The sequence below is a fragment of the Notamacropus eugenii genome, chromosome 3 (genome assembly GCF_028372415.1).
Source record: "Notamacropus eugenii isolate mMacEug1 chromosome 3, mMacEug1.pri_v2, whole genome shotgun sequence".
In the NCBI taxonomy this organism is placed as follows: Eukaryota; Metazoa; Chordata; class Mammalia; order Diprotodontia; family Macropodidae; genus Notamacropus; species Notamacropus eugenii.
This window is the reverse complement of record NC_092874.1, coordinates 233,083,418-233,110,255: the sequence shown is the minus strand read 5'-3', so window position 1 is coordinate 233,110,255 and position 26,838 is coordinate 233,083,418. Positions and strand designations below refer to the sequence as shown.

Below are 26,838 nucleotides of genomic sequence, written 5' to 3'. Positions count from 1 at the left end.
ACAACATTGTAGTTAAAAGTGACTGAACAGGCCTTTATGGAATGAATGATATAAGGCCTGAGAGGTTAATAGAGTCATTTAAGAAAGACATAGAAAAAATAGCTCAAGCAAATACAGGGTTAAAAACATTTTATTTTTTACATTCACTACACTATTCAAAAATACAAAGCCTATGCTTTCAGTGACATGAGAAAGTTGTCACCTTTGGAGGACCCTTACCCCCCCACCCTCCCCAAGGAAATTGCTTCCATTCTGGGTGATTGGCTGTGACTAACCTTGGAGACATGAAATCCTGGGCAGGATCTAGACAGTCTAGAAGGCTGGCAGGACTGGATTTTTCAGGGGATATCTTGCCCCATTTAATCACATGCACTTGATAAATAGCATCCCCCTTTCTGGGGGTATGGGGGTCTGCTCAGAATCTTCCCAACTCTGTCTAGCCCCAAAACATCATGTCAAGGACAGAAGCCTAACTGTCCAATCAGCTTAGGGGTTGTAGCAAAGAAGGGCCTCTTCTTAGTTTCCTCACATGGAAAAGGCCCTGGGGTCCCCACCATGAAGGAGAATGGCAGAAAATAAAGTTCAGGAATATCAGAGATATTTATAGGAAGGCACTGGGGTTTGCTCGAGGGTCCTTCTGATTCCGGAATCTCATTGCTAGCCACACACCTAGGATCTGGGGGTGGAAATGGAAATGTTTTAGAAGGAAAAAAAAATATAAGTTATAGAGAAAGTGAGAGAAATAACACCTGTGCATGGGGCACTTAAACCCACACTGAATTTATAGATCCCACCTAGAGAAAAGGGCTGATGTGGAGGATAGGAAATGTAAAAAAAAAGGCCTCACCTCTGTAAAACTGAAGAAGAGTCCAACACCCCCCAGGATTTTCAGTGCTTCATCTGAATGTTTAAGGAATTTGTCTCCACAAACCTGGCACTTTGTGTTACGGGTCTTACAGAGCTAGAAATGAGAGTATTCAAAATTATGGTTCTTGGCAGATAAAGAACATATCCTATCTCACCCCTTCCAAGTGTCCATATTTCTCTGGAAGTGGTTAACCAGTATTAATGTCCACTGATCATCATTCAACCTTCAACCATCCCTCATCTCGCCTTCTTTGTTTTTCCAGCCATTCATTCTTCATCCAGCTTCTCTAATCTCAATGCCAATCCCCTTCCCCTCTGGACATTGTCCACTGTTGTGATCCCCAGCCCCCATCCTCACTGCAGTGCAAAAGTAAAGGTCCTGGGAGTATAAGCTTGTAGAGTTGAAGAGGCCACAGCAATCCAAACTTGTCTCTAGTTCATTCCGGGTCTTGTTAGTCATGACCAACCAATAGGTGCTGATGACATCTTTCTGGTAGAAAGAAAGAAATGGGGTACTAATAATCCAAATTCTAACTGAAGAACTTTTGGAATTGCTAAAATAAGCATTGTGCTCCAATTCACTGTCTGAGGAACATGGAGCAAAACTTAGGATCTGGGGTGTTAACAAGAGTACAATAATCACTTTTAATCTGAAGATTCCCCTTTTCCAATCATTCAAATCCCAAAATAATCAGAAATCTAGGGTTTGGAGTCAGGAGATTGGAAGTGGTAGACCCAGAGAGATTCTCAGAAGGAGAAAAGCAGGGATGGAAGCTGCTGAGAAGGGTAGAGAAATGTGTCCCTCTCCCTTACCTGCGTGTTTTGGTTAATTGCCAGACAGGAACACGAGATTCCAAACTGGAAGATGAAAACCAAACCAAGTATGATCATATACTGTGAGTGGGGCTGAGTTAAGGAAAAAGTAACCAGAGACATTATCACTTTAATCGTATCCATCACTAGCTTTGGTCTCATACCATCCTAAGAAACTTACAAGGAAAACCAATTATTCTACACAAGGGAAGGCGGCAGTTGTCATTAAGTCAGGCATGACTCCAACAAACTACCTGCAATCCCCTGGACAGTTTTCCTTTTGCTTCTCAGTTCTCCACAACCCCTCCCCTCTTCCTCTTCCCCAGAATCCTGGCCAGATCAGGATACAAAGAAAAGCAGGACTTGGTGGTGATACACAGCACCGATGAGACCAACCACGGCAATGAGGAGGAGGAAGACCCCCACCGCGATGACTCCTCCGATGATGTGGATGCTGGACACCAGCCCCAGACCCTTGCCCCAGGCAGCCACACCGATCAGCAGCAGCCCCACCAGCTGCGAGAGGGACGGGGGCGGGGGCAGGTTAGGGCACAGGGCGCGGCGGAGTACCCTGACGGACAGGGGCGGCCACGGAGGGGTCCCCAATGGGTCTGGAAGGCTCTTCTGAACCGACCGGCCCTCCGCTTCCACCCCACGGCATCGTCAGGATACCAAGACCCGCTAGTGGAACCTTGGACTCCTTTCCCCTGCCTGCCCTGTAGAGAGACTGAGCCACAGGGGCCGCGGGACGGACCACACACCCCGGTGTCCCTTCCACCTCCCTGGGTGTCCCCCCTTCCCCGTCCAGGCCGGAAGCTCTCCCCCCTTTTCACGGAAGTCCTGAGATCTGCACTCCGCACTGCTCCCCCCAGAAGCGCCCCTAGGAACCTTCTTGGAAACCCCCCGGCGACCCTCTCCCCACCGGAAGTCCCCCAGGGACCCCTCCCCTCACCATGTAGACCACGTTGAGCGCACACAGGGCATTCTTGGAGCAGGCAAAGCCGCCACAAACCATTTTCCCGGCTCTAGGGACCGGGGTCCCGAAGACACAAGGGTGCGTAAGGTCTCGGGGACCGTCCGCTAAGGCCCCGGCGGCTTCTGTCTCTTTAAATCATCTTCTACCAAACCCCCGCACTTTGCGCCTGCGCCGTCCTTCCCCTGTCTCCGGATTGGCAAGGCTCGAGGCTCACTTCATCATGCGATTGGCAAATCTGTCGATCAATCGAATCAGGAGTCACCGCCCAGGGCTCCCGCTTACACCGGCCAGTTCATCATTGGGCGAGATGTAAGAAGGGGGCGTGGCCTCAAGTGACTCCCATAGAGGACCAGGGCTGCTGCTGCCGCTGCTGCCGCCGCTACTTCTGCTACAAACCCTGGATGACCGTGGACCTCCCCACGAGGCAGGGGTGGCGAGTGGAAAGCTGGGCGGAGGGCCTGGAGCTGAGCCGGGCGCTGGGGTAGAACAGGCGCGGGGCTGGGGGTGGGGAGAGGGAGGCTGAACGCAGAGAAGGGCGGGTCAGCAGAGCCCCACCCCTGGGGGAACCCCCCCCCAGCCCCGCCCCTACTTGTCCCGCAGTGACCTCATGGGGAGGTTGTTTTGTTGTGGCGTCACACTCAGTGTCTGGACCCCACCCAAGGCCTGCGAAATCGGGCGGCGGGCCAGAGGCGTGGAGAGGCTTCTGACCCTGGAGGCCGGAGAAGGGAGGGGACTCCTCAGTCACCCAGACCAGCCTCTCCATTTTACAGACGAGGAAACTGAGGTTCAGGGAAGGAAAAGAGAACGTGGGCTTCTCTCGTGGTGCGGTCGATAGAGACAGGAAGACTTGGGTTCATGTTCTGCTCCAGATGCCACTGCCCAGCTGTTGGAGCCTGGCCTAGCTTCCTCATCTGCAAAATGGAGAAAATAATAGCACCTCTGCCCCACAGAGTTATTGTGAGGATCAGAATAGATTCCGTATGTAAACCACTATCCTCATCTTGTGCTGGAAGGCACACTAGGCATCTTCTAGTCTAAACTCCTAAGAGATGAAGAGTTCAAGGAAACATTGGAGATCATCCAGTGACCAGTCTCTTCCTTTTGTGAATGAGGAAACTGAGTGCCTGAGAACTGAAATGTCTTTTGTCAAAACCACACAAGTCTTAATTAAGCAGAGCTGCTCAGCTCCTAATTTTGTTTCCTTTGCAAAAGAGACTGTTATTTACGATTGTAAATGATAACAAAAATTATTAACTGGGAAGGATGATACCAAAGATAAAGAAGGTAATAGCAATAGAAAACCCAGCTGCCCTTGATGAATTCTAATTACTTGGCTCAGGTGAATTACATCCTTTGGTCCTGAAAGAACTGGCAGATGTGACTGTAAAGCCACTGGGATTTGAGGGATCATGGAAAATGCAAGAGGCAGCGCAAGTCTGAGGAAGGGTTTTATTTTGTCAAAATAGGAATTACCAAAAAGAGAATAAAATAGAGTATACAAATGATAGACCAGTGAACTTGATTTTGTTTTCTTGGAAAATTATAGGAAACTAAAGAAATGATTGATGAACATTGGAGAAGGGAAGCAAAGGTTTCAAAGAGCCAACTCGTGCCAGACTATCTTAATTTCCTTTTTTAACAAGATTACTGTTATATGGGGGAGAATGCTGTGGATATATGTTACCTAGATTTTAATAAAGCTTTTGATCAAGTATTTCATTTATTCTTGCAGAGAAGATGAGGCATGGGTGGATGAATACATTCATAATGACTTCAAAACTGATTGAATGAAATAAGGAGTAGCTGTTATGGTTCAACTTCACCATGACAAAAGGTCTCCACTAGAGTAAGTACCTCAGAGATCTCTGCCTAGTGCTATTGAACATTTTTATCAATAACTTAGAAAAAGGCTTAGATGTCATGCACATCATATTTACAAACGGCACTAAACTGGGAGGTTTAGCTGACACACTGGATGATAGTAATAGTCGTTCTGAAAGGGATCTTAGGGTTTTAATGGACTCCAAGCTTAATGTGAGAACAGTGTGTTGGGACAGCCAAAAAGCTAATGTGATCTCCATCAGGAAGAGAATAGGTTCCAGGAATCTTTAGGGAGGATGACAGGCCCTCTATGCTTTGCCCTCCTCAGACAGCCTTCATCTGAACTCTTTCAGTTCTGTGTGGCAGGATTTAAGGAAGACCTTGATGAGCTGGATTGGTGAAGGACCTTGAGTCCATGGAAAGAGAATCTTTTGAAGGAACAAAAACCCTGTTCATCCTGAAGAAAAGAAGATACGGGGGACATAGTAGCTGCCTTCAAGTTTTGAAGTATTTGTCATGTGAGGGCGGTTAGACTTGTTCTGTTAGGCAGAGGGTGGAAGCAGAGCGCTGGGTAGAAGTTGCATAAAGTCACTTACAGCTTGGTGTCAGGAGCTAACAAGTGGATCTCTTTGGATATTGTTAAGAAGAACCTTGACAACTATTTCTTGTGTATGCTCTAGTGGGGAATTCCTTTCATGTATAGGTTGAAATGGCTAGATACTGATGACCTTTTCAGCTCTCAAATTCTATGATTCTAATTCCATATCCAGTATTCTTTCCACTACAACATGCTGTACCCAGATTCTTTCTTTTCTAGGATAGGAAATTAGTAGCCTTCGTTTTTGCATCCAGAGTTATGATTTCATCAATGTGGTGGAGAACTCTTGGTATAAAACTCCCTCTGCTGTTGCTTATTTTTACTTACAGTCTTAGAGAGTTGCTTGGGACACATACATGAAGCACTTAAATAATGATAGTATGTGTCAGAGACAGGAATTGAACCTAGTTCTTCCTAACTCCAAGGACAACTCCTCTATTCACTGTTAGGAGATGCCTCTCCTAGTACCTTTTACAAAGTTCAAAAGGAATGGAACATTGAGATAGTTACTCCCCTTCACTTCCATCCCCAGCCCACACTCACAAAACCTCCAGGTCATGTGAGTAACAAGATGGCCGACTAAACATTTTCTTCAATTCCGTGACTTCTCCAAAACAGAAATTATGTGCCAAAGATAAAGCAACTTTAGCTGTTTCCATAATTTAGGACACCCAGAATCCAAAAGAAGGTTATTGACCCTCATTGACCCTGAGCTCACTCAGCTCTCCTGTAATACCTCTCACACTTTCAGCAGCAAAGATGTACTAGCAGACCAAGGAAACTACGCTGGCTCCAATCAGAACCCACCAGGATCTCGCTTTCCAGTGCTGTGGACACCTCACAGCTCCAGACTTCAGAAATTTGTTTGATCCTCAACAGCCAGCTTGACCACATACTTCAAGAACAAGACTTACTGGGAGTTGCAACCCAGAAGCAATAGTGCTGCTATCTGAGCTGCTGGTTCTGACCTCAGAGGGAATGGGACAAGTCACCAGGACAGGACACTGTGCATTCAGGGGACTGTCTAGCACTCCACAAAGCCTGAGGGAAAGAGCACAGCATCTAGATGGACCCAGTTTTGACTACCCAAAAGTTAGTTGGGGAAGAGACCAAGGCTAGTGAATAATGAATTGCTCAATGTGGGAGGAACCTGAGATGCTTTGAGATTTAGCCCCCAAGGAAACCACAGTCAGAGGGGAGGGGTTCAGAGAGTGAATGATAAGAAAAATAAGGGGTGGGACAGAGGAAGACTGAAAGTGTTAAAGATTTAAGGAAGAATAAATCTCAAACACCTTGAACATAAACAGATAAATCAACATGAAAAATAGTAACAGGAGGAGGAAATATGGCCTCTACTTCTAGAAAATTAGTTCAGGCATCTATGAATAAATACTACAAAATGAAGGAAAATGATCCAATATTTCATGAGATAGAGGGCCCTATGGAATGTGAGGGAAACATGGAACCACAACTTGCTGTTCCTGAGTGGTCTAAAAGAAATGAGAATCATGAGAACAGAATTTGTGGCTTACACAGCAAAAATAATGAGTAGAATAGAAAAACTTGAATCTGCAATGACAAGCTGCATTAAAGAAACAAAAGAAAGAACAAAAGAATGCAAATACGCAGAAGTAGAAGACAACCTAGAAGACAATAAGTAAAAAATAACATTAACTGAGTTCCTCCACAAGCAGCTGTAACCATGTAACCATGTCTTACATGTTGTTGTTGTGTTCATCCTTCGTTGCTGAAGAAGACCATGACATCAGAGAAATGATGCCATGACTTGCACTTGACTTTATTTTGAGCGAGGGAGGGCTGTGCAGGTCACCAACCTCACTGCTCCTCCAGAGCCATCTGAATTCATCAGAATGACTGGAGATGGCCCAGGATGCACTGGGTGACCTTGGCCTTTTTAGGCTGAGGCCTTTTCAGGTACTCAGAGTGAGGTACCACCCATTCAGTGAATAGGCCTCTTTAAGAAGTAGTCAGGGAATGGCCCCTTTGATAAGAAAAAGAAAAAAATAACTAAATCAAGCTGGGAGGGAAAAAGAAATAGTTACTATTGATAGTCACTCTAAGCCAGGAGGGTCCAGAAAACAGCCATTAAGTGGAACTTGGGCAGGGACCTGTTATTGTCCAATCAATGAGCTTCAGAGTGCACTAAGTTTAAGGTTTTAGGAAAGAGAAAGAAAGAGAGAGAGAGAGAAAGGGAGGGAGGGAAGGAGAAAGGAAGGAAGGAAGAAAAGAAAGAAGGAGGGAAGCTATCTTATGAGGGGTCAAATGTACTTCTTCCCAGGCTCTATGCTCTAGAGACTTTTAATGATGGTGCCACTTTCTCCAAAAAAATTTCCCTGAATCCCAGGTGAAAATGATATCCCCCCTCATCAAAATTTTCCAGACTTATCTGAACTTCCTTTTTGCACTTATACCATTCTCCCTTATATTAGTTATTTTTGTACATGACTTCCCTTCCCCCCACCAAGATTGTAAACTCAGTAAGTCTGCATCCTTATTGTGTGTGTGTGTGTGTGTATGTATTATTTTTGTATATATGTTGGGTATATATGTTTCTTGCAAAGTAAGAACCTATATATTAGGGAATGGCTAAAGGTACATAAATGTACTGAAATGTTACTATGCTGTAACAAATTATAAATATGATGAAAGCAGAAAGGTAGGGTAAGACATGAAATGAAAAGTGAAACTAGAAGAACTGGAGAAGCCATGGACACGGACACATGTGCTATGAAACCATAATGACCCAAGCCTGGCACCAAATACCTAAGAGAAAACATCTCTTCTTCTTTGCAGACATGGTAATTATGGGTACAAGATAATACAAATAATATTAAACTTTTTAATATGTTAGTTTTGCTGAATGACATTTTTTCTCCTTTTTTATTCTTTTTAATTTCTGGGAGAGGGAAGGATACTTTGGTAAATGGTGATGTAAAAACAAGCTCACTGCTAATTTATATTTTAAATAAATTTTTCTTGAATATTTTGTTGAACTAAAGGAATTCAAGTAGTAGACTGAGACAGCAGGAAACATTGTAGAATGTTAGAACCAGAAGGGACCTTAGCATACAACAGCCTCCTTGTTTTACTGACATCCATGAACTTGAAGTGGTTTGCCCAAAGCCATACAAGAAATAGCAAAGTTTGAATCCAGATCTAGACTTCCAGTTTAGTGACATTCTTTCAACTAAATCATGCTCCCTACTTTCCCAAGGTTCACCCCTTTATTCACCTCCCGGCTATCTTGAATGGTCAAGGCACATTCATGTAAATTTACCTTGTACCTATGCAAATATGCACATTCATCACCACAAAGGGCAGTGGGCCTCAGTTCAGCATAGTACCCACTGGGACCACAATAAAAAAATCAAGATGAAAACAGTCCCATAACACATACACACATATCACACATGAATGTAATGTGATTACAAGGCATCGTAAACCAGGGTGATTTTTAACTTCACTATGCATATGTACGTCCAGGTAAATAAGGCCACAATAGGGAGGCCTCTGAATAAAGACCTGTGGCAAGAGACCTAATTCATTCTTTCCTGGAGTACAAAGATTTTGCTTCCATTTGTGAGGCTAAGACTTAGGCAAGACCTCCCCTCCCTCCAAAGCTACAGCCATTTATTGCCCTAAGTTCCAAGAAGAAGAAAAGTCTTAGTAAGAAATGAAAACCAGCCCTCTCCCTGTTCCACAAAGTAAGATCTTAAAAGAGGTACCACTTCTGACAAACTCACTTGAAGGACAAAACTGATAATCATCCTTTCCCATATTATTTTTCTGCATTCTTCAAATAGTATATGGGAGATAAGCAAGTGAAGGGGAGTTGGTTAGGGATGGAGATTAGGGAGAATGGTGGTGGTTTGGGGATGATAGGTTTTAAAGTTTGAACAGACCTTAAAGATCATTTTACCCTCTTCATTTCTTCCCCCTGAATGACCACATTAGAAAATGCTTCCAATTAATTTCTTTTCCAGCCCATCCCTCACACATTTATCTGTGTAGCTCCTTCTCACACTTGGAATTAGAGTAGAGGAAATGTTTGGGGGAGGGGGCATTGTTTAAGATCTGGGGTGACAGAATAGGGGAATGATAGAAAATAAAGATCCTATAAATGCTGAAATGACTTGAGAAATGTAGATAGAAAGACATATACAGATGAACAGGATGGGCTTGGTCTTGCTAGGATTATGGTCTACTTGGCCTAACTTTGGTCAATTCTGTTTCAAATCATTTCCACCATCAACTCCCTGGTCCCCTAGACTCACAGAATCTTTATTCTCAGTTCTCTTACTTGCTGTTCTCTTTCCAGAATAATCTTCATCTGGGAAGGAGGGAGGGAAGGAAAGAAGAAAGAAAAGGAGGTGGGGAGAGAGGCATTGGAATGGCCAGGGTGGTAAGAGCAGGGCCAGGTGGTATACAGACTAAGTATACAAAGTTGCTAATATGAAAGGTTATGAGTGTGTGTGCAAGTTTCTGAATGAATGTGTCCATTATGTGAAACCGAATGGGTAAAGCTGTAAGCTGATACACAAGATTCAGTGTAGGAGTCTTGTTAGTTAATGGTTGGAGACACCAACTGTTCCAGACTACACCCGTGATAATTCCTGCCCTGCTTTCCCATAACCAACACCTTCTACACTAGGCATTGGCCTTCTCATTAAGGCGTCTCCCTTCACCTGTTTGGGGAATCCTGGCCAGGGCTACTTGCTTAGTGGCCTACATGACAACACTAGAGGGGGTGTGAGGGAGGTGCAGCAGTTAGTGCTGTCTCAGGTTGTGGGTTTGTAGCAAGACAGCCAGGAAGTGATACTGACAGACAAACGGAAGGGCGGGTGGAAGCCAAGAGCACAGCAGCTCCTTCTTGGGTTGCTAACTGTGGGCATGGGTCAGGGGGCCAGAGGAAGCTGCTAGCCTGGCCAGACAGGCCTGGGCATGATGCATGCCCAGAGGCAGTTGGCTACAGCTGCAGTAAAGGCAGAAGTCAGACGGCATGAAGTTGCCAAGCGGCACCTGAACTTGCTCAGAAAGTTGGCAGAGAAGGTGAATGATCCACAGCTCCAGGAAGACATCAAGACCTCACTTGTCAATCTTAGAGGTGAGAGTAGACCTCCTGTCCAACCTGAGGGTATTTGAGGATCTGAGGAGGGGGGCTTCGATCTATTCAGATTTTATGGGTGAGTTAATCACTTCCTCAACTCCCAGTAGAAAAAGAGACTCTGGTGGAAGGAATCCTGTTAAGGTTGGGATTGGATTAAGGTTGGAAGAAATCCCACTTGTCTCTCTGTCTCTAACTCCAATAAGGTCACTAATGAGGTGACTTTCAGCAATGGGAAAACACTAACAGTAGCTGGGAGGATGGGGGGAAGGCAGCTGTGTGTGACCCAGTCCCTTACCTAGAGAGACAGGAACAGGAAGAGGCTTGTGGTGAGAGGAATTCTGGGGCAAGATTGTTTGATTCCCAAATTCATTCCCAGTACCCACCTGCTGAACCACAGCCAGGGAGACAAATATATGTATGTGTGTGTATATATATATACATATATATATGTATATATATATATACACACACACATTCTTAGACATGCATAACATGGCATATTTAGACAGTGATATACAGAGTGTTAGACATTCAGAAACACTCTAGTCACATGCTCACTGATCTAAAGCCCCCCCCCAGTCTTCTGTCACTTTTCCTCAATATTCTCTTGTTCCTGTCTCACCACCCCTGCTTCCGTTGTACCTCATTAGCACTATTACAGCAAGCAATGACAATACAGGGAGGAAGTGTTGCCATAGCAACACCATCTGCCACATCCTTCTGCCCCTTTTCACCCCCAAATCCTGTGGTGGGGGCCTAGGGTGGGAGAAAGACTTAAGTCACCTGCACAACTCCATTCTACTTCCATCAGCAAAGTTTGGCCCTTTGGGCTCAAAGATCTCCAGCCTCCACATTTGGAGTATCAAAGAGCTCACCAAGAACAGGTCAAGTTTAAACTAGGATGGGGGTGAGGGGCAGGATAGAGAGGAGAGTAAAGTGGAAACCAGTGTAAGCTTCATCTCGCCTCTAATTTACCTCATTTTTTCCTATTCTCAACTGTCTTCCTATATGGTTTCTGGTGTCTAGAGGAGATGAAGGTTACTCTATCCAGGATTCTTTCCCCAAGACCATCTTTCTGGAGCTTAATTTATAGAATTAGGAGGAAGAAGGAAGGAGGAAGAAGTAGGAGGAAAATCTACCACCCCCATGTTTTCCCACGAAGTGATTGTTATTTCAATTTTAACTGTTCCTGTTGGCCCTAGGATGGTGAGGATACTACTGATGTTTTTGCCTCCACATTCCACATTTCCATGGGACCACAGTTGGTGCATTCCAGTGATAGACTTGGGGGCTTCAGGTTAGAGTGATGAGAGTAGGTATATTTCCCCAGAGACATTCTGGACTCTCTGTCTGGTGAGGACTGGTATGCCTAGTCTGAACATTAAGCTCTGCCTCCTTCAGCAGTGAAGGGAGGGGTTTTGAGTGAATTGTTATGGTGACAAACAGGCTCTGCCCAAGAGAAAGAAGGAAAGGCATCTCTGAGGAGGCTCCCTTCTCTGAAATTACCTGAACCTCAAGAACTGGGATGTGACAGTCCCATAGAGATAGTTGTGCCTATTATACAGAAGGAGAAACTGAGGACCAGGGAGAGGAAAACAGAACAGGGGTGACAACTCTCCTAGCCCCATTCTCTACAGAGACAACCACAGAAAGACCCAGGTGTTCAGGCGCCTGTGTCCAGGAGAGGGCGACATCTCGGTTTCTCCAAGTCCTTTTGTAAAGATTGGGGGAGAGCCGACCCCTAGGTTGGGCGCTGAGGGAGGTCGAGTACAAGAGCAGCTCAGAGAACAAATTCCCCCCCACCCCCCACCCCGTCCCCGATTAGTTCCCAACCCGGGCCCCGCTCGCCGACGGCTTCTGCCTCCAAGAGCCGCCCACGGCAACTCTTATTATAGTCCAGGCTGCGTCAGGGGGAGGGAGAGAAAGGAAAGGAAAATGGGGAGAATGTTTGGTTCCCAGGGTTCGGAAGGAGGGGAATGGGGACGCTTCGTCCAGTTCCTGATCCATCTCGCCTCAAGGCCGATGATTTTCCCCCTTATTCCGAGGCGCAGACACGATAAAGGGACGCCGAGGTTACCCACCTGTATCCCTTTTCTAGGAAGGATATGAATCGCCTGATTTAGGGCCCCAGGAGATTGATAGATACCCCTCACCCCCATTCGACTGCCCTTCCAAAAAAGTCAACAAACCTAAGGAAAATGGGAACCCTGGAGTTTTCACCTCCCACTCCCACCATGAACCGCCATCTGCCTGACAAACGCACCCGTGTGCACGCTTACATTGTTGGTGAACAGTACCGAGGTGGGGCTTCCCTCACCCCAACTTTTTCCTCAACAAACCGTTCTTTCACTTTCTCTAGAGGCCCCCTTTGGCACACCTGCCTTCCACTGATCCCTCTTCCCTCATTATTCCCGCTGTTTCCCGGGTACTTTTGGAGCCATGGTTGCCATGGATACAGGATGCATTTTTTTGTGAGAGTGGAGGGGTGTAAAGCCACAGATTTACACCCTCCTCTCGGCCCGGGAGTCTTTGATTCACGGGAGTCCTGGTGTCCCCTCTCCGCCGCCCCCTACCTTTTGCCAAACAACTTGGTGCCCTGTTCGTTCAGTTTCCTCGGGGGAGCGGGGAACTCGGAATGCCAAGATCACTCCAGGACAAGCATTGGACAGTCGTAGCCTACCTCGCGGGGGTGAAAGGGAATGAAGGGCTCAACGTAGGAATCAGTCTCATAAACCCAGTTTAGGGAGGGTGGATAGCCGAAGTCCTAGTTGGACTAGAGGTGAGGGTCTCAGGAGAGCAGAGTAGAGAAGCTTCTGAACTTCTTTCTTCAAGAAACCCTCCCTCCTCTCTCCCCCCCCCCCCCCCCGCGCCATTGTCAAATTAGAAAATTGGTACTTCTCCCTGTTGTAGTTACTGCCCTTCCACATACATTCATGAACCCCTTTCACCACGTTCAGCTGCTCTGAAGAAGGGGAAAAGCGGGGGGGAGGGGGTGGGGGGCAATGACTTAGTCTGCTTAAATCCAGTCCGGGATTTGAGATGGAAATCCAGTCCGGGATTTAGGAGGGAAATCCACTTCTGGGTTTCGCATCTTCCATTTAGACAGTCGGGCTGGTGTGTGTGTATGTGTGTGTGGTGGGAAGGTAGGGGGGAGATTTGGTTGGGGGGGGCGGCAGGGGGCCGCCTCCTCCTCAGTGAGAGGGGAGCACCCGAATACATCGCTCATCCGGACCAAGCCGAGTCCCGGTGAACCCCCGCGAACCCCCGGACCCTCGCCTAGACCCCAAACCCCTCCCTCCCCAGACCCTCCGGCCCCCATCATCCTCCTGCATCCTCCTGCATCCTCCTTCCACCCCCCCCCCCCCCCGGCCTTCTCATTACATCTCCATCCTGCATCCTATCCTCCCTGCGCCCCCGCGTATCCTCCGCATTTCCCTCACTCCTTGCATCCCCTTCCTCTGGACCCCACCCCCCTTCCCTCTCCCCTGCTCTCCATCCTCCACCCTTCTTCTCCTAAGCACACCCCCAACCCGCCAAACCTCATCGCCCCCGCACTCCATCTCTTCGGCCTCCCCCTTTCCCTGGCATTCCTGTTTCCCCCACATCGCCTATTTGCCCTGTCTACCCCCTCCTACTCTCTCTAGCCTCCACCTTCAAGACCCCATCTCTGCTTCCCCATCACGGGTTGGGGGATGTGAGGTTACGCCCTCGCCTCTGAGAGCCGCACTAAAGGTCCCGGGCCTCGGAAAGGGTTGGGGGTGCAGGGTGGGGGGCATGGAGAGGAAGAGTCCTGTGTGATGGGAGGGGGGCGCTCTCGGAATAGGCGGAGGCGGCGGGGACCTAGGAGCCTGGGCGGGGGTTGAGCAGGGGACTGAGTCCAGCGACAAGCACGCAGAGCTACCCCATGGCCGGGCCTCCCTGAGCCAATTTGGGGGAAGCCCCCTCCCCACCCCAGCCCGGGGGTTTCGGGGCCCCATGAGCCGGGGTGCGGGCGCGCTTCAGCGCCGGACAACGACCTACCTCATCTCGCTCACCCTGGTCAAGCTTGAGTCTGTGCCTCCACCGCCTCCCTCACCATCAGGGGCTGGGGCCCCGATAGTCAGGGCACCAGAGGGGGGAGAACCTGGAAGCCCTCGGGGCGCAGATGAGGCCGGCAAGAAGAGGCAGGAACGTCTCTTCCACCGGCAAGATGCGCTGTGGATCAGCACCAGTAGCGCGGGGGCAGGGACGGAGACCCTTTCCCTGTCCCCTGCTCCAGCTAGCCCAGCCTGTCCGGTGTCCCCTGCTCCGGGTCGCCGCCTCTCCCTTTGGGCCGCCCCTCCTGTACCCCCTCTCTCCGGGGGACTGAGCCCGGACCCCAAAGCTGGAGGAGGCTCGGCTTCTTCCCGGCGCCCACTACTTAGCAGCCCAAGCTGGGGGGGACCGGAGCCAGAGAGCCGGGGTGGGGGGTGCGTCCCTGGCTCCTCTTCTCCCCACCCCGGCACCGGCAACCGTCGACTCAAGGTGGCGCCCCCCCTACCTGCCCCCAAGCCTTGCAAGACGGTAACTACGAGTGGGGGCAAAGCTGGAGGAGGCAAGACCGCAGGGAGTCGCCTATCATGGCCCGAGAGCGAAGGCAAGCCCCGGGTCAAAGGGTCAAAGAGCAGTACTGGGGCCGCAGCCCCAGCCGGAGTTGGGACTGGCGTCGGAGCAGGTGCCGCAGCCGGACAAGGGGCTGGAGCCCGAGGAAAGTTGTCTCCACGAAAAGGCAAGAGTAAGACGCTGGACAATAGTGACTTGCACCCTGGCCAACCCGCTGGCTCTCCTCCTCCTCAAGCGGCCCCAGCAACTCCAGCCGCCTCTCCAGCAGCCTCTGCCACCTCCCCTGGGCTTCCCCCAGGGCCTGCGCCTCCTATCACTCTGGAGCCTCCTGCTCCTGGGCTGAAACGGGGCCGGGAGGGGGGTCGTGCCTCCACCAGGGACCGTAAGATGCTCAAATTCATCAGTGGCATCTTCACCAAGAGTACCGGGGGACCTCCGGGTCCAGGGCCATCTCCCGGACCCCCAGGCCTCACCTCCAGCAGCGGGTCCCGTGAGCTGCTGGCTGTAGAGCTTCGTGCCTCCCCGAGTGAGTAAGGCCAAGGAAAGAGAAGGGGGAGGGGGATAATTAAACCACAGGACTTGAAGGGTGTCAGGGCTAGAACCTAAGTGTAAAAGCTTTGCAATCCTAAAGGACTTATATAAATATGTTATTATTCTAACTGTCCAGTACAACCTGTAAGAGAAGCTAGAATGGGAGTGCAGGCCTGAAGGATAGACACTGGATATTAGGGATGCCTGGGCTCCTGCTTACCACTTGATGACCTCTCTGTTTGACCATATGTGGAAGGATACAGCAGGACTCCCTGGGTGTCCTTTGAAGACTAGGGGGATTGGGAGAGGTAGCTTGAATAAGGGGGAGTGGCCAGTTTCAGTATCTGGCTATAGGTCCCAGGGAGAGTGAGTCAAGCCTGCTGGGAAAATGTGTCCTTGGTCAGGGTGAGAATTAGCAGTCATTTGCAGATTCCCCCAAGAAGGCAGGCATTCCTGATTCCAGCTTTTGCCTGGTACTTAGGACAGAGAAATGGAACTACATGTATTAGTTTTGAATCCCCAAAGGGAATCTGGTGGAAGATGAGGAAGAGGAGAACTGGGAGGAGGTCTGTGATCCTGTGTACTTGGTGGCAGGAGACTCCACAGTTAATTTGCAGGCAGCCACTCGCCTGTGCAGGTTCTCTGGGGAGGGTAGCAGGCGAGTGAGATGGTAGGGATTTTGTCTTTTGCTCAACGTCCTGGAAGCAGGAGTAGTGGAAGGGAAATGTGTGGGCTGAAACTACTGGATATTTAACTGCAAAGCTGTAGGGGGTAGAGAGCTGGAGATGAGGGTGGGATGTGATGGGGGGAGCCTCACTTCCCACTTACCCTCCCCACTCCCACGCAGAGTCAACTTCAGATCAGCTGGGGTCCTGACTCAGTGAGTCAGGAGTCATGGAGAACTGCATGGAAGTTCATGCTCTGTTGTATTTGTTGTGTTTTTCACTTTGGCTTTATTGGACATGAGATGTAGGGAAGGGGCGGAGTGGGTTTGTTCCCTCTCCCGGGAGGCTGTCGGAGAGCGGGGGTGGTGGCCCAGAGTTTGGCTCTGGAGCTGTCAGGAGCAGATGGCTTCAGATCCGCTTGCTCCCACTGCAGCTGCTCCACCCTGGGAACGTCCGGGCCTCCAGTGTCAGGCTATCAGACACAGGGGACCAAGCATACTGGAACTAGACAGGAGCAAGGAATCTGAGGGGACAGGGATGGAAGAAGCTCCCCAGAGCCCTTGTGAGCTACAGCACCTTGTTGTAGCTCACAACTGGAAAGGGTTGATGCTTCCTGTTTCCCTGGAACTTCCCTTTCACAATTTGTTATTGGGTTTCTGACCTGGCCAAACCCTGGGGTGGGGGTGGGGGGGAATGAGGAAGAGGGCAAATTGTAGGAGGGTGATGGCTCCCTGTACACCCTGAACTTCCTCTCTTTAATTTGCAACTGAGATTCTGACCTGGCCAAACCCTAGAGAAATGAGAAAGTGGATGAATTTTTAAAGGGCCTTGCTTCTTTCCTTTCAGTTAAGTTTGGAAAGTGTGGCAGGAATCTACTACCTGAAGTCTGACCTGTGCATGTGACCTTGAAAGAGGGAGGGATTTTAATCATCCTCATAACTACCATTGCAAGCCTCAGTTTCCCTTCGTTAGGAAATGGAGGTTGAGAGGTTCTCCTGTTCCTTCTTGGCTTCCATCTTCTATTCAGTCTCTGCACCTAACCTCAGGCTCTCTCTTACCTTGGAATCAACCTTATCCCCTCACATTGTAAACATTCTGGACTCTCTTGACCCTCTTCTTAGAGAAGGGGCTATCCTGCCCTTAGCAGGCACCAGTTCTTCTGGGCTGGGATGTGGGGGGACACACAGTTGGGGATGTGCTTTAAGGGAGATGCCAATGTGAAGTATTTTTGTCTCTCTGGTTCTGTTGCTAAGCAACCTCTGAGCGGCAGCAACAGCTGTGGGGAAAGCAAGCTTGATGGGGGCGGAGTGTGGACCACTGTCTTAGCATCTTATTCCCTCAATAAGCTTTTTCAACTCAAGGGAAGTGACCCATCCGTAAGAGGGGGTGGCAGGGGGAGGAGTGGGGAAGCAGAAAGGTATGAGAGTTTGTCTGCATGTTTGTGTTGCTGAAATGCTCACTGTCATTTACATTGGGCTTTCTCCATCAAGTCTGGAAGACCAGATCTAAACTTCTGTTGTCCTCTCCTTTCAGAAGCTGTGGTCAATAGCCAAGAATGGACTTTAAGCCGATCCATCCCTGAACTTCGTTTGGTATGTGAGCCAGTATCATTGACTATAGGAAAGTCCCTTCCAAGTTTATTCTCTCTCCCATTGTATTCTCAGCCAGCTCCTCTCCTCTCTTTCTAGGAAGATGAGGAATGGTGGATTGCGATTTTTCAGAATCTCTCCCTTCTTAGCCCTATATTCTGTTATTCCATATCACCTCAGCTTTTTCTTCCCCTACCTAGCAGTCCCCATTCAGTTTCTCTTTCTGTTCTTCCTATGCTTTTTTCCTCCCACCTCCAGGCCTTTCCTTATTTTAGTATCTCCTCAGCCTTTTCCTTAAATAAGGTCTTCTAACTGGTTTGCAAGTCGTTATCTCTTGCTCTCTGTTGCTTTGAAAGAATTAGACTCCATTTTGTTGGTATTTCTTTATGTGAGGTCCACTTTGATCCTTGGATAATTTTCTGCTTAGAATCACAGAATCTCAGATTTGGAAAAGCTTTTGTCTAGTTCAGCCCATATCTGAATAGGAGTTCCCTCTACAACACTCCCACTATAGAATCATGCCACATTAAAGTTGAAAAAGAGCTTAGACATAATTTAGTCCAATACACTCATTCTACAGATGAATAAACTGAGGTCTAGATAAATGAAGTAATTTGCCCAAGGTCATATAGCTCCCAAGTGGTGGAGCCAGGACTCACACTCAGCCCTTTTGACTCCAAGTTCAGTGTCCAGCAGTCATTCCACTACACCACGCTGCTCTCTAACTTCTCTCCATGCCTTCTTCCAGTCTCCACATTATCTCTCTTTGGATGATTGACCACTGCCAATCATTTCAGCTTCATTGAGGATGACATTCCCTCATCATTCCAGATCCCAAAGCTGGATTCTTTATCTCTTTGGTCTTTGTTTCACCTGTGACTTCTGATCACTTCTTTGTTCACAGGGTGTACTAGGTGATGCCCGGAGTGGGAAGTCATCGCTCATTCACAGATTCCTGACTGGTTCTTACCAGGTGCTAGAGAAGACAGAGAGTGAGTCCTTGGGAACTGAAAGGGCTTGAATGGGGGAAGGGAGTCTAAATCTTTGAATCAAGGGCCAAACTGTGGGACTTTCTCCACTACCATGATAACTGAGGTATATACAATGTGGGGTGTGTGTGTGTGTGTGTGTGTGTGTGTGTGTGTGTGTGTGTGTGTGTGTGCTACGAACCTTTTCCTCCTAATAATATTGGACAGGTGAGCAGCATAAGAAGGAGATGTTGGTAGATGGACAAAGTCACCTACTGCTGATCCGAGAGGAAGCAGAGACACCAGATGCCAAGGTGAATGGGGAAGGGAAAGCAGAGAAGAGACTGCGTAGTGGTCAGACTTCTGGGGGAGCAAAGTTGGGGGGGTAGAGTTGGGGGAAAGGGGAGGGATCATTTTTTTCTTGCTTCAGCCTTTCCCAGTTCTCACACTTGGTAGAGTCTTGAGAGTTATAAGGAAGGATCCTCTTTCTGTCCGCTCCTTCATTTGTCTCTTCTCATCTAGTTCTCAGGCTGGGCAGATGCTGTCATTTTTGTCTTCAGCCTGGAGGATGAGAACAGTTTCCAGGCTGTGAGTCGTCTCCATGGGCAGCTAAACACCCTTCGTGGGGACAGCCGGGGGGGTCTCGCCCTAGCACTGGTGGGGACACAAGGTAAGGAGATTCTCAGCAAGTCTTGAGGAAAAGAACAGAGGAATCCTAAGTGGTTGCTCCATGTTAGAGGGATGTGTAGCCAGAAGAGAAAACTTAAGAAAAATATGATAGATGTCTTCAAGTATTTAAAGGGCTGTCATGTAGAAGAGAAATTAGGCTCTCTTTGCTTGATTCTAGAGTACAGAACTGAGAGTAATGAGAGAAAGTAGCAGAAGGCAGAATTCAACTCAGAAATTCAGCAAGGAAAAAAAAACTTGCTAATATTTAGAGCCATCCAAACAGGAAATGAACTGCCTCAGGAGTCAGTGAGTTCACTATTACCAAAGTGGAAGGCTGGAGGACCACTTGTGGGTACCCCTGGAGTGGGAATTTCTGTTCAAGTCAAGGTGGGGCTACATGACCTTAGGTCCTTTCTGACTCTAAGATTTGGTGGTTCTGTGAAAGTGAGTGCCAGAGCAGGACAGAACAATGGGGATATCATCTTTCTCTGAATAAGTCCCCCATTTCAGTTCTCTTTAGGGGACAGAAAGCAGTAAGGGCAGAGTGAAAGCGGGAATGTAATTTTTTTCTCATTCACCTTTCTCTCCCCATCAGACAGGATTAGTGCTTCCTCCCCCCGGGTTGTGGGAGATGCCCGTGCCCGAGCTCTATGTGCGGAAATGAAGAGATGCAGCTACTATGAGACCTGTGCCACCTATGGTCTCAACGTAGACAGGGTCTTCCAGGAAGGTGAGAAAGATGCATGGGTACCTGGGGGGGGGGGAGGAATGAGTGCATGGATAAGATCCTTGAAGATGTGGGGGTGAGGAAAGAGTGAAGAATTGAGTGAGTATGAAAAAGGAAAATTGAAGAAAATGAAGACAACTAAGAAAGGGTCTAGTTTAATGCAGAAGGGCAAAGGGAGCTTGGGGAAGTTGATGGGGCTAATATGAGTACAGATATTGAATTTGTATTGATGAGTGGAGAGTTGGGCTATCAGTATGGGTTTGGTTTTGGTTTCTTTTTTTTTCAAGGTTCAAGGTGTGTGTGTGTGTGTGTGTGTGTGTGTGTGTGTGTGTGTGTGTGTGTGTGTGATAATGTGAGGAGGCACTGTAGATAAGTTAGAGGAAGGATCGATCTCTATCATGTCCCTCTCCCCCACAGTGGCCCAGAAAGTTGTGACCTTACGAAAACAGCAGCAGCTCCTGGCTGCCTGCAAGTCCCTGCCCAGCTCCCCCAGTCACTCAGCTGCCTCCACCCCTGTGGCAGGGCAGGTAAGAGGGGCTGGTTGGGAAAAGTGAGGGGGGGCAGGAGAAGAGAGGCTGTGAGATACTGGATTGGCTTTAAGATTAGCGATGCTGGAGGACATGTATGGGGTAGAACTTTGGAAATGGTGAGGAAGGGGTGGAAGTGATGTCTTGATCTCCTAGGTAAAATTCCCAGAGTCAGTTTCCCATTTCTACATATATATGGGTTTGAGGGAATTCAAGATACTCTTCTTTTGACTCGAATATCTTCTCCTCAGGCCAGTAATGGGGGGCATACCAGTGACTATTCATCATCCCTTCCTTCCTCACCCAATGTTGGTCATCGGGAACTACGGGCTGAAGCAGCTGCTGTGGCTGGCCTGAGCACGCCAGGGTCTTTGCACCGAGCAGCCAAACGGCGGACAAGTCTCTTTGCAGTAATGTATACGTTGATCTCACCCTCCCTACATGAACAGCCACTCTGTTAGTGTCTCTCTTCCCTGTTCCACCAATTCCTTTAGACCACCAGTCCTTTTGACCTCTCTTTCTCAGTTCATTCACTCCCTTCATCCCTTCCTCCTCTCTCCCCTCCTGATATCTGCCACTTTGTCCCCAGTCTACTCTGTCTGATAATAATAAACCATTCCAGAATCGAAGAGGCAGTGACTCTGAAAAGCGGAGCCTGGACAGCCGAGGGGAGACAGCAGGAAGCGGCAGGGCAATCCCGATCAAGCAGGTGGGCACATTAGGAAGGTTCATGTGATTGGGGTTAGGGGAGGGGGACACACCTTGCCCACACTAGGTTGAATCTTAACTTTTCTTCTGGCCCATCTTCATTCCCACCCCAGAGTTTCCTGTTGAAACGAAGTGGAAATTCACTGAACAAGGAATGGAAGAAAAAATACGTGACACTATCAAGCAATGGCTTCCTATTATACCACCCCAGCATTAATGTGAGTGCCCCCCCAACTCTGCAGTTATGATTCCTCCCCCACAACTCCTAAGAATTACCTGGATAATCTCAGTCAATTGCTAGTTACCTCCTTCTGGAAAATCTCCCCTCTCCAAACCCCATGGTTTTCCTTAGCCCCTGCTCCATCCCCCATCCAACGTGCATTATAGAAGTGCTAGTGTTTAATAGAAATAACTGGGGAGTTGGAGTCAGGGAAAATCTGGCTTCCAATCTCATCTCTGATATGGAGGTCACTTCAACTTGTGAACCTTAGTTTCCTTATTCATAAAATGGGATGCCTGTAGTATCTGCCCTTCGTAGGGTTTGGGGAGAATCAACTGAAGTCATGTGCATAAAAATGTACATAAAAATTATTTTCCACCTTTCAAGTGCTAGTTAAATGTCAGATAGTCATTATTTAGATGCTTTTCAGTAACCTTAAGATTTACCATGTGGGAATCCTTCTGTCTCTCAGGATTATATCCACAGCACGCATGGAAAGGAGATGGATTTGCTTCGGACAACGGTAAAGGTACCAGGAAAGCGACCTCCTCGGGCCATCTCAGCCTTTGGCCCTTCTGCCAGCATCAACGGACTTGTCAAGGATATGAGCACTGTCCAGATGGCTGAAGGCACTGGTGAGGGGGTAGGGTCAGGGGGAAAGGGGCAAGGGGAGACCACTGGAATTGGTCAGTAAGGAGATAAGGTAGAGGAAGAGTGAGGGATAGATGAAACAATGGGAGCAAGGAACAGGTGAATGTGGAGATGATGGACAGGGGAGGCATTAGAAGGGGAGCAGAAGGATGAAGGAATTGTGTTGAAGATTTCCCTTTCTTCCCCCCCATCCTCTTCCATTAGCAGACATTCCCACTCCCACACCTACTCCCAGCCCCAGTTCCCTGCAGCCACCCCAGGACCAGACATCAAAGCATCTACTGAAGCCAGACCGGAACCTGGCCCGAGCCCTCAGTACTGGTCAGTTTTGCCTCTTCCCAAAACTAAATGCTCATTTCAGACCCAAATGGAGGTTGGGGTAGTGGAGTACCCTTAAGAAGAGAGAGAGATGATTTCTATATCTATCTATCTATATTTATCTGAGGAAAAGAAGATATAAGGGGGAGGTGGGAATCCTCCTTAGAGAAAAGGATTTTTTTTCATTATGAAGAGGGCAAAGCTGACTCTGGGGAAACTGAGTCAACTCTGCATTCTCCCAAAGACTGTACACCATCTGGAGACTTAAGCCCCCTGAGTAGGGAACCTCCTCCTTCTCCCATGGTGAAGAAACAGAGACGGAAAAAATTGACCACACCATCAAAGACGGAAGGCTCTGCTGGGCAGGCTGAAGGTGAGGCCACCTCGAGGCAGCCCTATTTTTTACCCCCACCTGAAACCCTGACTAGAGGTCCTGGGGTGGTGCAGAAAAAGAGCCTAAATTGTGTTCTCTTTTGTATATTTTTATATCAACTGTGAACATTTTTATTAAAAGAAAAACAGGCATCCCTCAGTCCCTGCCCTTCTCCCTAGTGAACCCACAGCTCCTGCCCCTTTCTCTCCAAATGATCCCCATCTTTCTCTCCCCAGCCCTCCAACCTCAATCCCTCTCTTCCCAAAGCTCACTGAGATCTGAATCCTTCCTTCCTACTCCCCTTAGTATCTGCTCCTCTCAATTCATCACCTCATACTCCTCACCACACACCTTGCTCTCAGCCCTTGTTGCTCAGGGCCTGGATTCCAGAATTCCCAACTTTCACTGCTCTCTGCTTCTGCTCCACTCTGCTCTGGGGCCACTGACCTTTAGTTCTGCTTTCTCTCCCTATCTGTCTGTCTCTATTTTCCCTATTGCCTTTGTTACCCTCTCCTCTTCTCTCCTCTCCTCTCCTTTCTTCTCCTCCTACTCTTTGCTACTCCTATTCTCTGTGTGTATCTGTCTCTCTTTGTGTCTCTGTATTTCTCTCTGTCTCTCCCCCATCCTCTCTTTCCCCCCTTTCTCCACCATCTGTCTCCTTTTCTCTATCTCTTCTTTCTCTTTTTCTCTTGTCTGTCTCCTTCGCTTCGGGAAACCAGCCAAGCGCAAAATGTGGAAACTAAAATCCTTTGGTAGTTTAAGAAATATTTATAAAGCAGGTAATAAAGGGGGGAAATTGGGAAGGGCACTCAGCTGGGATGCAGGGGTTGGGGTGCACCTGCTTCCCCTGCATGTGCTTGGGCTTCCTGCTCCCCCATTCTTCTTCCCCTCTCCCAAACTGCTCTCACCCCACCCTGCAGGGCCCTGGGATGGCTGTCTGGGGAGGTGGGGAGAGGGTTTGGGAAGAATAGTGTGTTAGAGTTCTACCATCCTGTTCTGCCCTCCCCTCACCCCTACCCCCTCTCAGAGGAGAACTTCGAGTTCCTGATTGTATCAAGCACTGGACAGACCTGGCACTTTGAAGCTGGGAGCTTTGAAGAGCGAGACTCCTGGGTTCAGGCCATCGAGAGCCAAATATTAGCCAGTCTACAATGCTGTGAGAGCAGCAAGGTCAAGGTAAGGACTGGAGTGGGGAGGTAAAGTAGGGGAGTCAGTGCCTGGGGAAAGGTACTTCAATTGTGGTTGGGAGGTTGAGGAACATAGCTCACGGAAAGAACTATTGAGAAAAGCACTTTGGATTTGTAGTCAGAAAATCCAGACTCCCATATTTCACTCTTGCTTCTTAGAACTGTATAAATTTGGATGTCTCTTAAAACTTAAATCTCAGTTTCATCTTCTGTAAAACGATGAGGCTAAACTAAATGACCTCGAAAGTCCCGCCTCGCTCTAAATATGTACTATGACAGAACCCCTTGAGTCCCATGTTTCCAGGCGATTACCTGCAAGCATCACTACTAACCCCAGGTCTCCTTTTCCGCTCAGCTACGAACTGACAGTCAGAGCGAGGCTGTGGCCATCCAGGCGATTAGGAACGCAAAGGGAAACTCGCTGTGTGTGGACTGCGGAGCTCCCAGTGAGTATGGGTCAAACAGATGAGCTGGGGGATTGGGGTGGGGGGAGGGGCGGGACTCAGAAAGGGTATTTGGCTGGCGGTGTGCATGTTTATGTATGGAGACAAACGAACCTTGGAAGAAAAGTGGGGCCAGGGTTCCGGGAAGAACAGAGAGGGAAAAGAGAATCCCTCTGTTCCCGAGGTGGGGTAGAAAGGGACTGAGGTCCCTATGATGAAAGTGTAGGGGTTGGCGGAGGGTATCTCAGACCAGCGTGTGTGAAAATGACCCATGCTCTCTGTCCTACCCCTAGACCCCACCTGGGCAAGTCTGAACCTGGGCGCGCTAATCTGCATTGAGTGCTCAGGAATACATCGAAACTTGGGCACTCACCTGTCGCGTGTACGATCCCTGGACTTGGATGACTGGCCGCGGGAGCTGACCCTGGTGCTGACGGCTATTGGCAACGAGACGGCCAATCTCATATGGGAGAGCGACACCCGAGGCCGCGCCAAACCCACGCGGGAATCCTCCAGGTGAGAGTAGTCAGGAAGAAGAGCGGGGGAAGGAGCGGTGGGGAATAGATGAAGTGGTTTGCGAAAGAGGAAAGCAATCTTTGAGGGAGGAGGGGGCACTCTTGTTGCCCTCTCCCCCACCTCCCTCTATCTTCATGTCTTCTCAGGGAGGAGAGAGAATCGTGGATCCGTGCCAAGTATGAGCAACTGCTGTTCCTAGCACCCCTGGGAGGTCCGGAAGAATCCTTGGGCCGCCGCCTCTGGGCCGCAGTGCAGGCTCAGGATGTTGCCGGAGTGCTGTTGCTCCTGGCCCACGCGCGGCACGGGCCGCTGGACAGCGACGTGGGAGACCCGCAGCTCCGTTCCCCGCTACATCTCGCGGCAGAGCTCGCCCATGTGGTCATCACACAGCTGCTAGTCTGGGTACGTGGAAGGGAGAAAAGATCAAGAGGCCTTTTTATGTAATCGAAGAGGGTCAAAGGAAACCGCTTCGGATGTCGAGCAGCACCAAGGGCAGAAACGCGAGACACGGTCCGGCTTTCCAGTCTGTCTCATCTATGCCCCACTTAGAACTAGAACCAGACTGGGGAGTGGGCGAGATCTACAAGGAAGTTAGGCTTTGCTGGGGAGAGGGAGAAGGACCTCGGAGACATAACTTGTCATCTTGAAAGCCTTTTTAATGTATCTGTTTCACTGATACAGTAACCAGGGTTTTCACAGTTGTTTCCAATTCATTAAGGGTGGTTGCTTTGTTGCTTCTCTCCCAAGACCACGGAAGGGAACTCTCACTGTCTCCTTTTCTTCCCAGTACGGCGCCGATGTATCTGCTCGGGATGCTCAGGGTCGCACTGCATTGTTCTACGCTCGGCGAGCTGGGAGCCAGCTCTGTGCGGATATCCTGCTGCAGCACGGCTGCCCCGGGGAAGGAGGCAGCGGGGCCACTACTCCCAGTCCCAGTCGAAGGAGCAGCGCCGCGAGCGTGGGTCGCGCTGATGCTCCCGTCGCGCTGGTATAGCGGCAGCACGCGGACAGATACACTCGCACTTCCCTACAACCTGCCCCACCATCTGTGCTCCGGGAAGGGACCCTACTAGCCCCCACCCACACTCCACTCCACCTCCACAACCAATCAGGCACGGACACCCTCCTTGTGGACTATTGGACACAGATTCCCTCCTCCCTTCTCCACGAGCACGTTCCCCACCTCGCACACACAGCGGACACTGAACCTTAACTCCCTACCGCACCGTCTCTTTCCCTTACCCGTTACCTCCCAACCTTCCCCTCCAAGGGACACAGACTTTCTCACTCTCCCTAGCCGAGGCATGGAGACCCTTTTGTGCGCATTAACCGCCCGGGTTCCCCAGCTGAACCCACCCGATTTTTCTCTCTCCACCTCGGGATCTCACCGCGTTCCTTCAAGCGTTTGGGAAGGGAGACTGACCCTTGCTACTTTAACACTGGGTTCTTGGACCTACCCTCTGCTGGCTCCAGGGAAAGGGGGAAAATAGAAGGTTACCCTGCAGATCCAGGATGACTCACGCTTCCTCCCCGCCCCCATTCGTTGGACAGTTCGGCCCCCAGAGCCCAATGCCCAGGCTGGCTCCTGGGGAAAGGGGAAGGTATCAAGGTGTTGGGGGGAAGGGGGGCGCTGGTCATGGGAGCTGAGGGCAGTTCTGGGGGATAGAAGGCTTGTTCATGGGCCCCTCCCACTCCCTCCGCACCTGATTTCACTGCCCAAAAACAAGGGAAGTGGGCAGCGAGGGGCAGGACCCCGGCTACCCATGGGGGTGGGGACCCCAACCCTTTCCGTGAAAGGGACCAATGGGAGGGAGGCTAAAATAAAGACCCCTCCCTACACACCTACAGCCACACTCACATCCACCCACGGATGGACTGGGGCTGGGGAGCCAGAAGCCTGGCTTCCTCTCTCCACAATAGCTAGAGAGGGGTGATGAATGAGATGGGGTCTCTTGGAACTGG

General features: G+C 49.2%; 2 protein-coding genes across 4 annotated transcripts; one reads left to right on the top strand and one right to left on the bottom strand.

Annotated features, from left to right (window-relative positions):
• Window positions 1-112: 112 nt before the first annotated feature.
• Window positions 113-3,140, bottom strand: TSPAN31 (tetraspanin 31). Its single transcript, XM_072655228.1, has 6 exons — window positions 2,633-3,140; window positions 2,029-2,196; window positions 1,681-1,761; window positions 1,226-1,357; window positions 848-961; window positions 113-676 (listed from the first exon to the last, which is right to left on the bottom strand). Exons 1-6 carry the CDS (start codon window positions 2,693-2,695, stop codon window positions 602-604), a joined length of 633 nt encoding a protein of 210 aa, XP_072511329.1. The 5' UTR covers window positions 2,696-3,140; the 3' UTR covers window positions 113-601.
• A 6,775-nt stretch (window positions 3,141-9,915) lies between these two features.
• On the top strand, window positions 9,916-26,386 carry AGAP2 (ArfGAP with GTPase domain, ankyrin repeat and PH domain 2). 3 transcript variants are annotated; one of them, XM_072655213.1, is made up of 18 exons: window positions 9,916-10,200; window positions 17,514-17,572; window positions 18,474-18,561; window positions 18,766-18,851; window positions 19,060-19,207; window positions 19,802-19,936; window positions 20,351-20,460; window positions 20,712-20,870; window positions 21,083-21,169; window positions 21,282-21,386; window positions 21,861-22,023; window positions 22,244-22,360; window positions 22,602-22,730; window positions 23,758-23,906; window positions 24,273-24,363; window positions 24,654-24,876; window positions 25,023-25,278; window positions 25,664-26,386. In XM_072655213.1, exons 1-18 carry the CDS (start codon window positions 10,038-10,040, stop codon window positions 25,868-25,870), a joined length of 2,475 nt encoding a protein of 824 aa, XP_072511314.1. In that variant the 5' UTR covers window positions 9,916-10,037; the 3' UTR covers window positions 25,871-26,386. The 3 variants fall into 3 exon arrangements, with proteins under 3 accessions (XP_072511314.1, XP_072511313.1, XP_072511312.1); XM_072655212.1 differs by lacking the exon at window positions 9,916-10,200 and adding an exon at window positions 14,081-15,310 and having other exon boundaries at window positions 22,247-22,360; XM_072655211.1 differs by lacking the exon at window positions 9,916-10,200 and adding an exon at window positions 14,081-15,310.
• The last annotated feature ends 452 nt before the right edge of the window (window positions 26,387-26,838 follow it).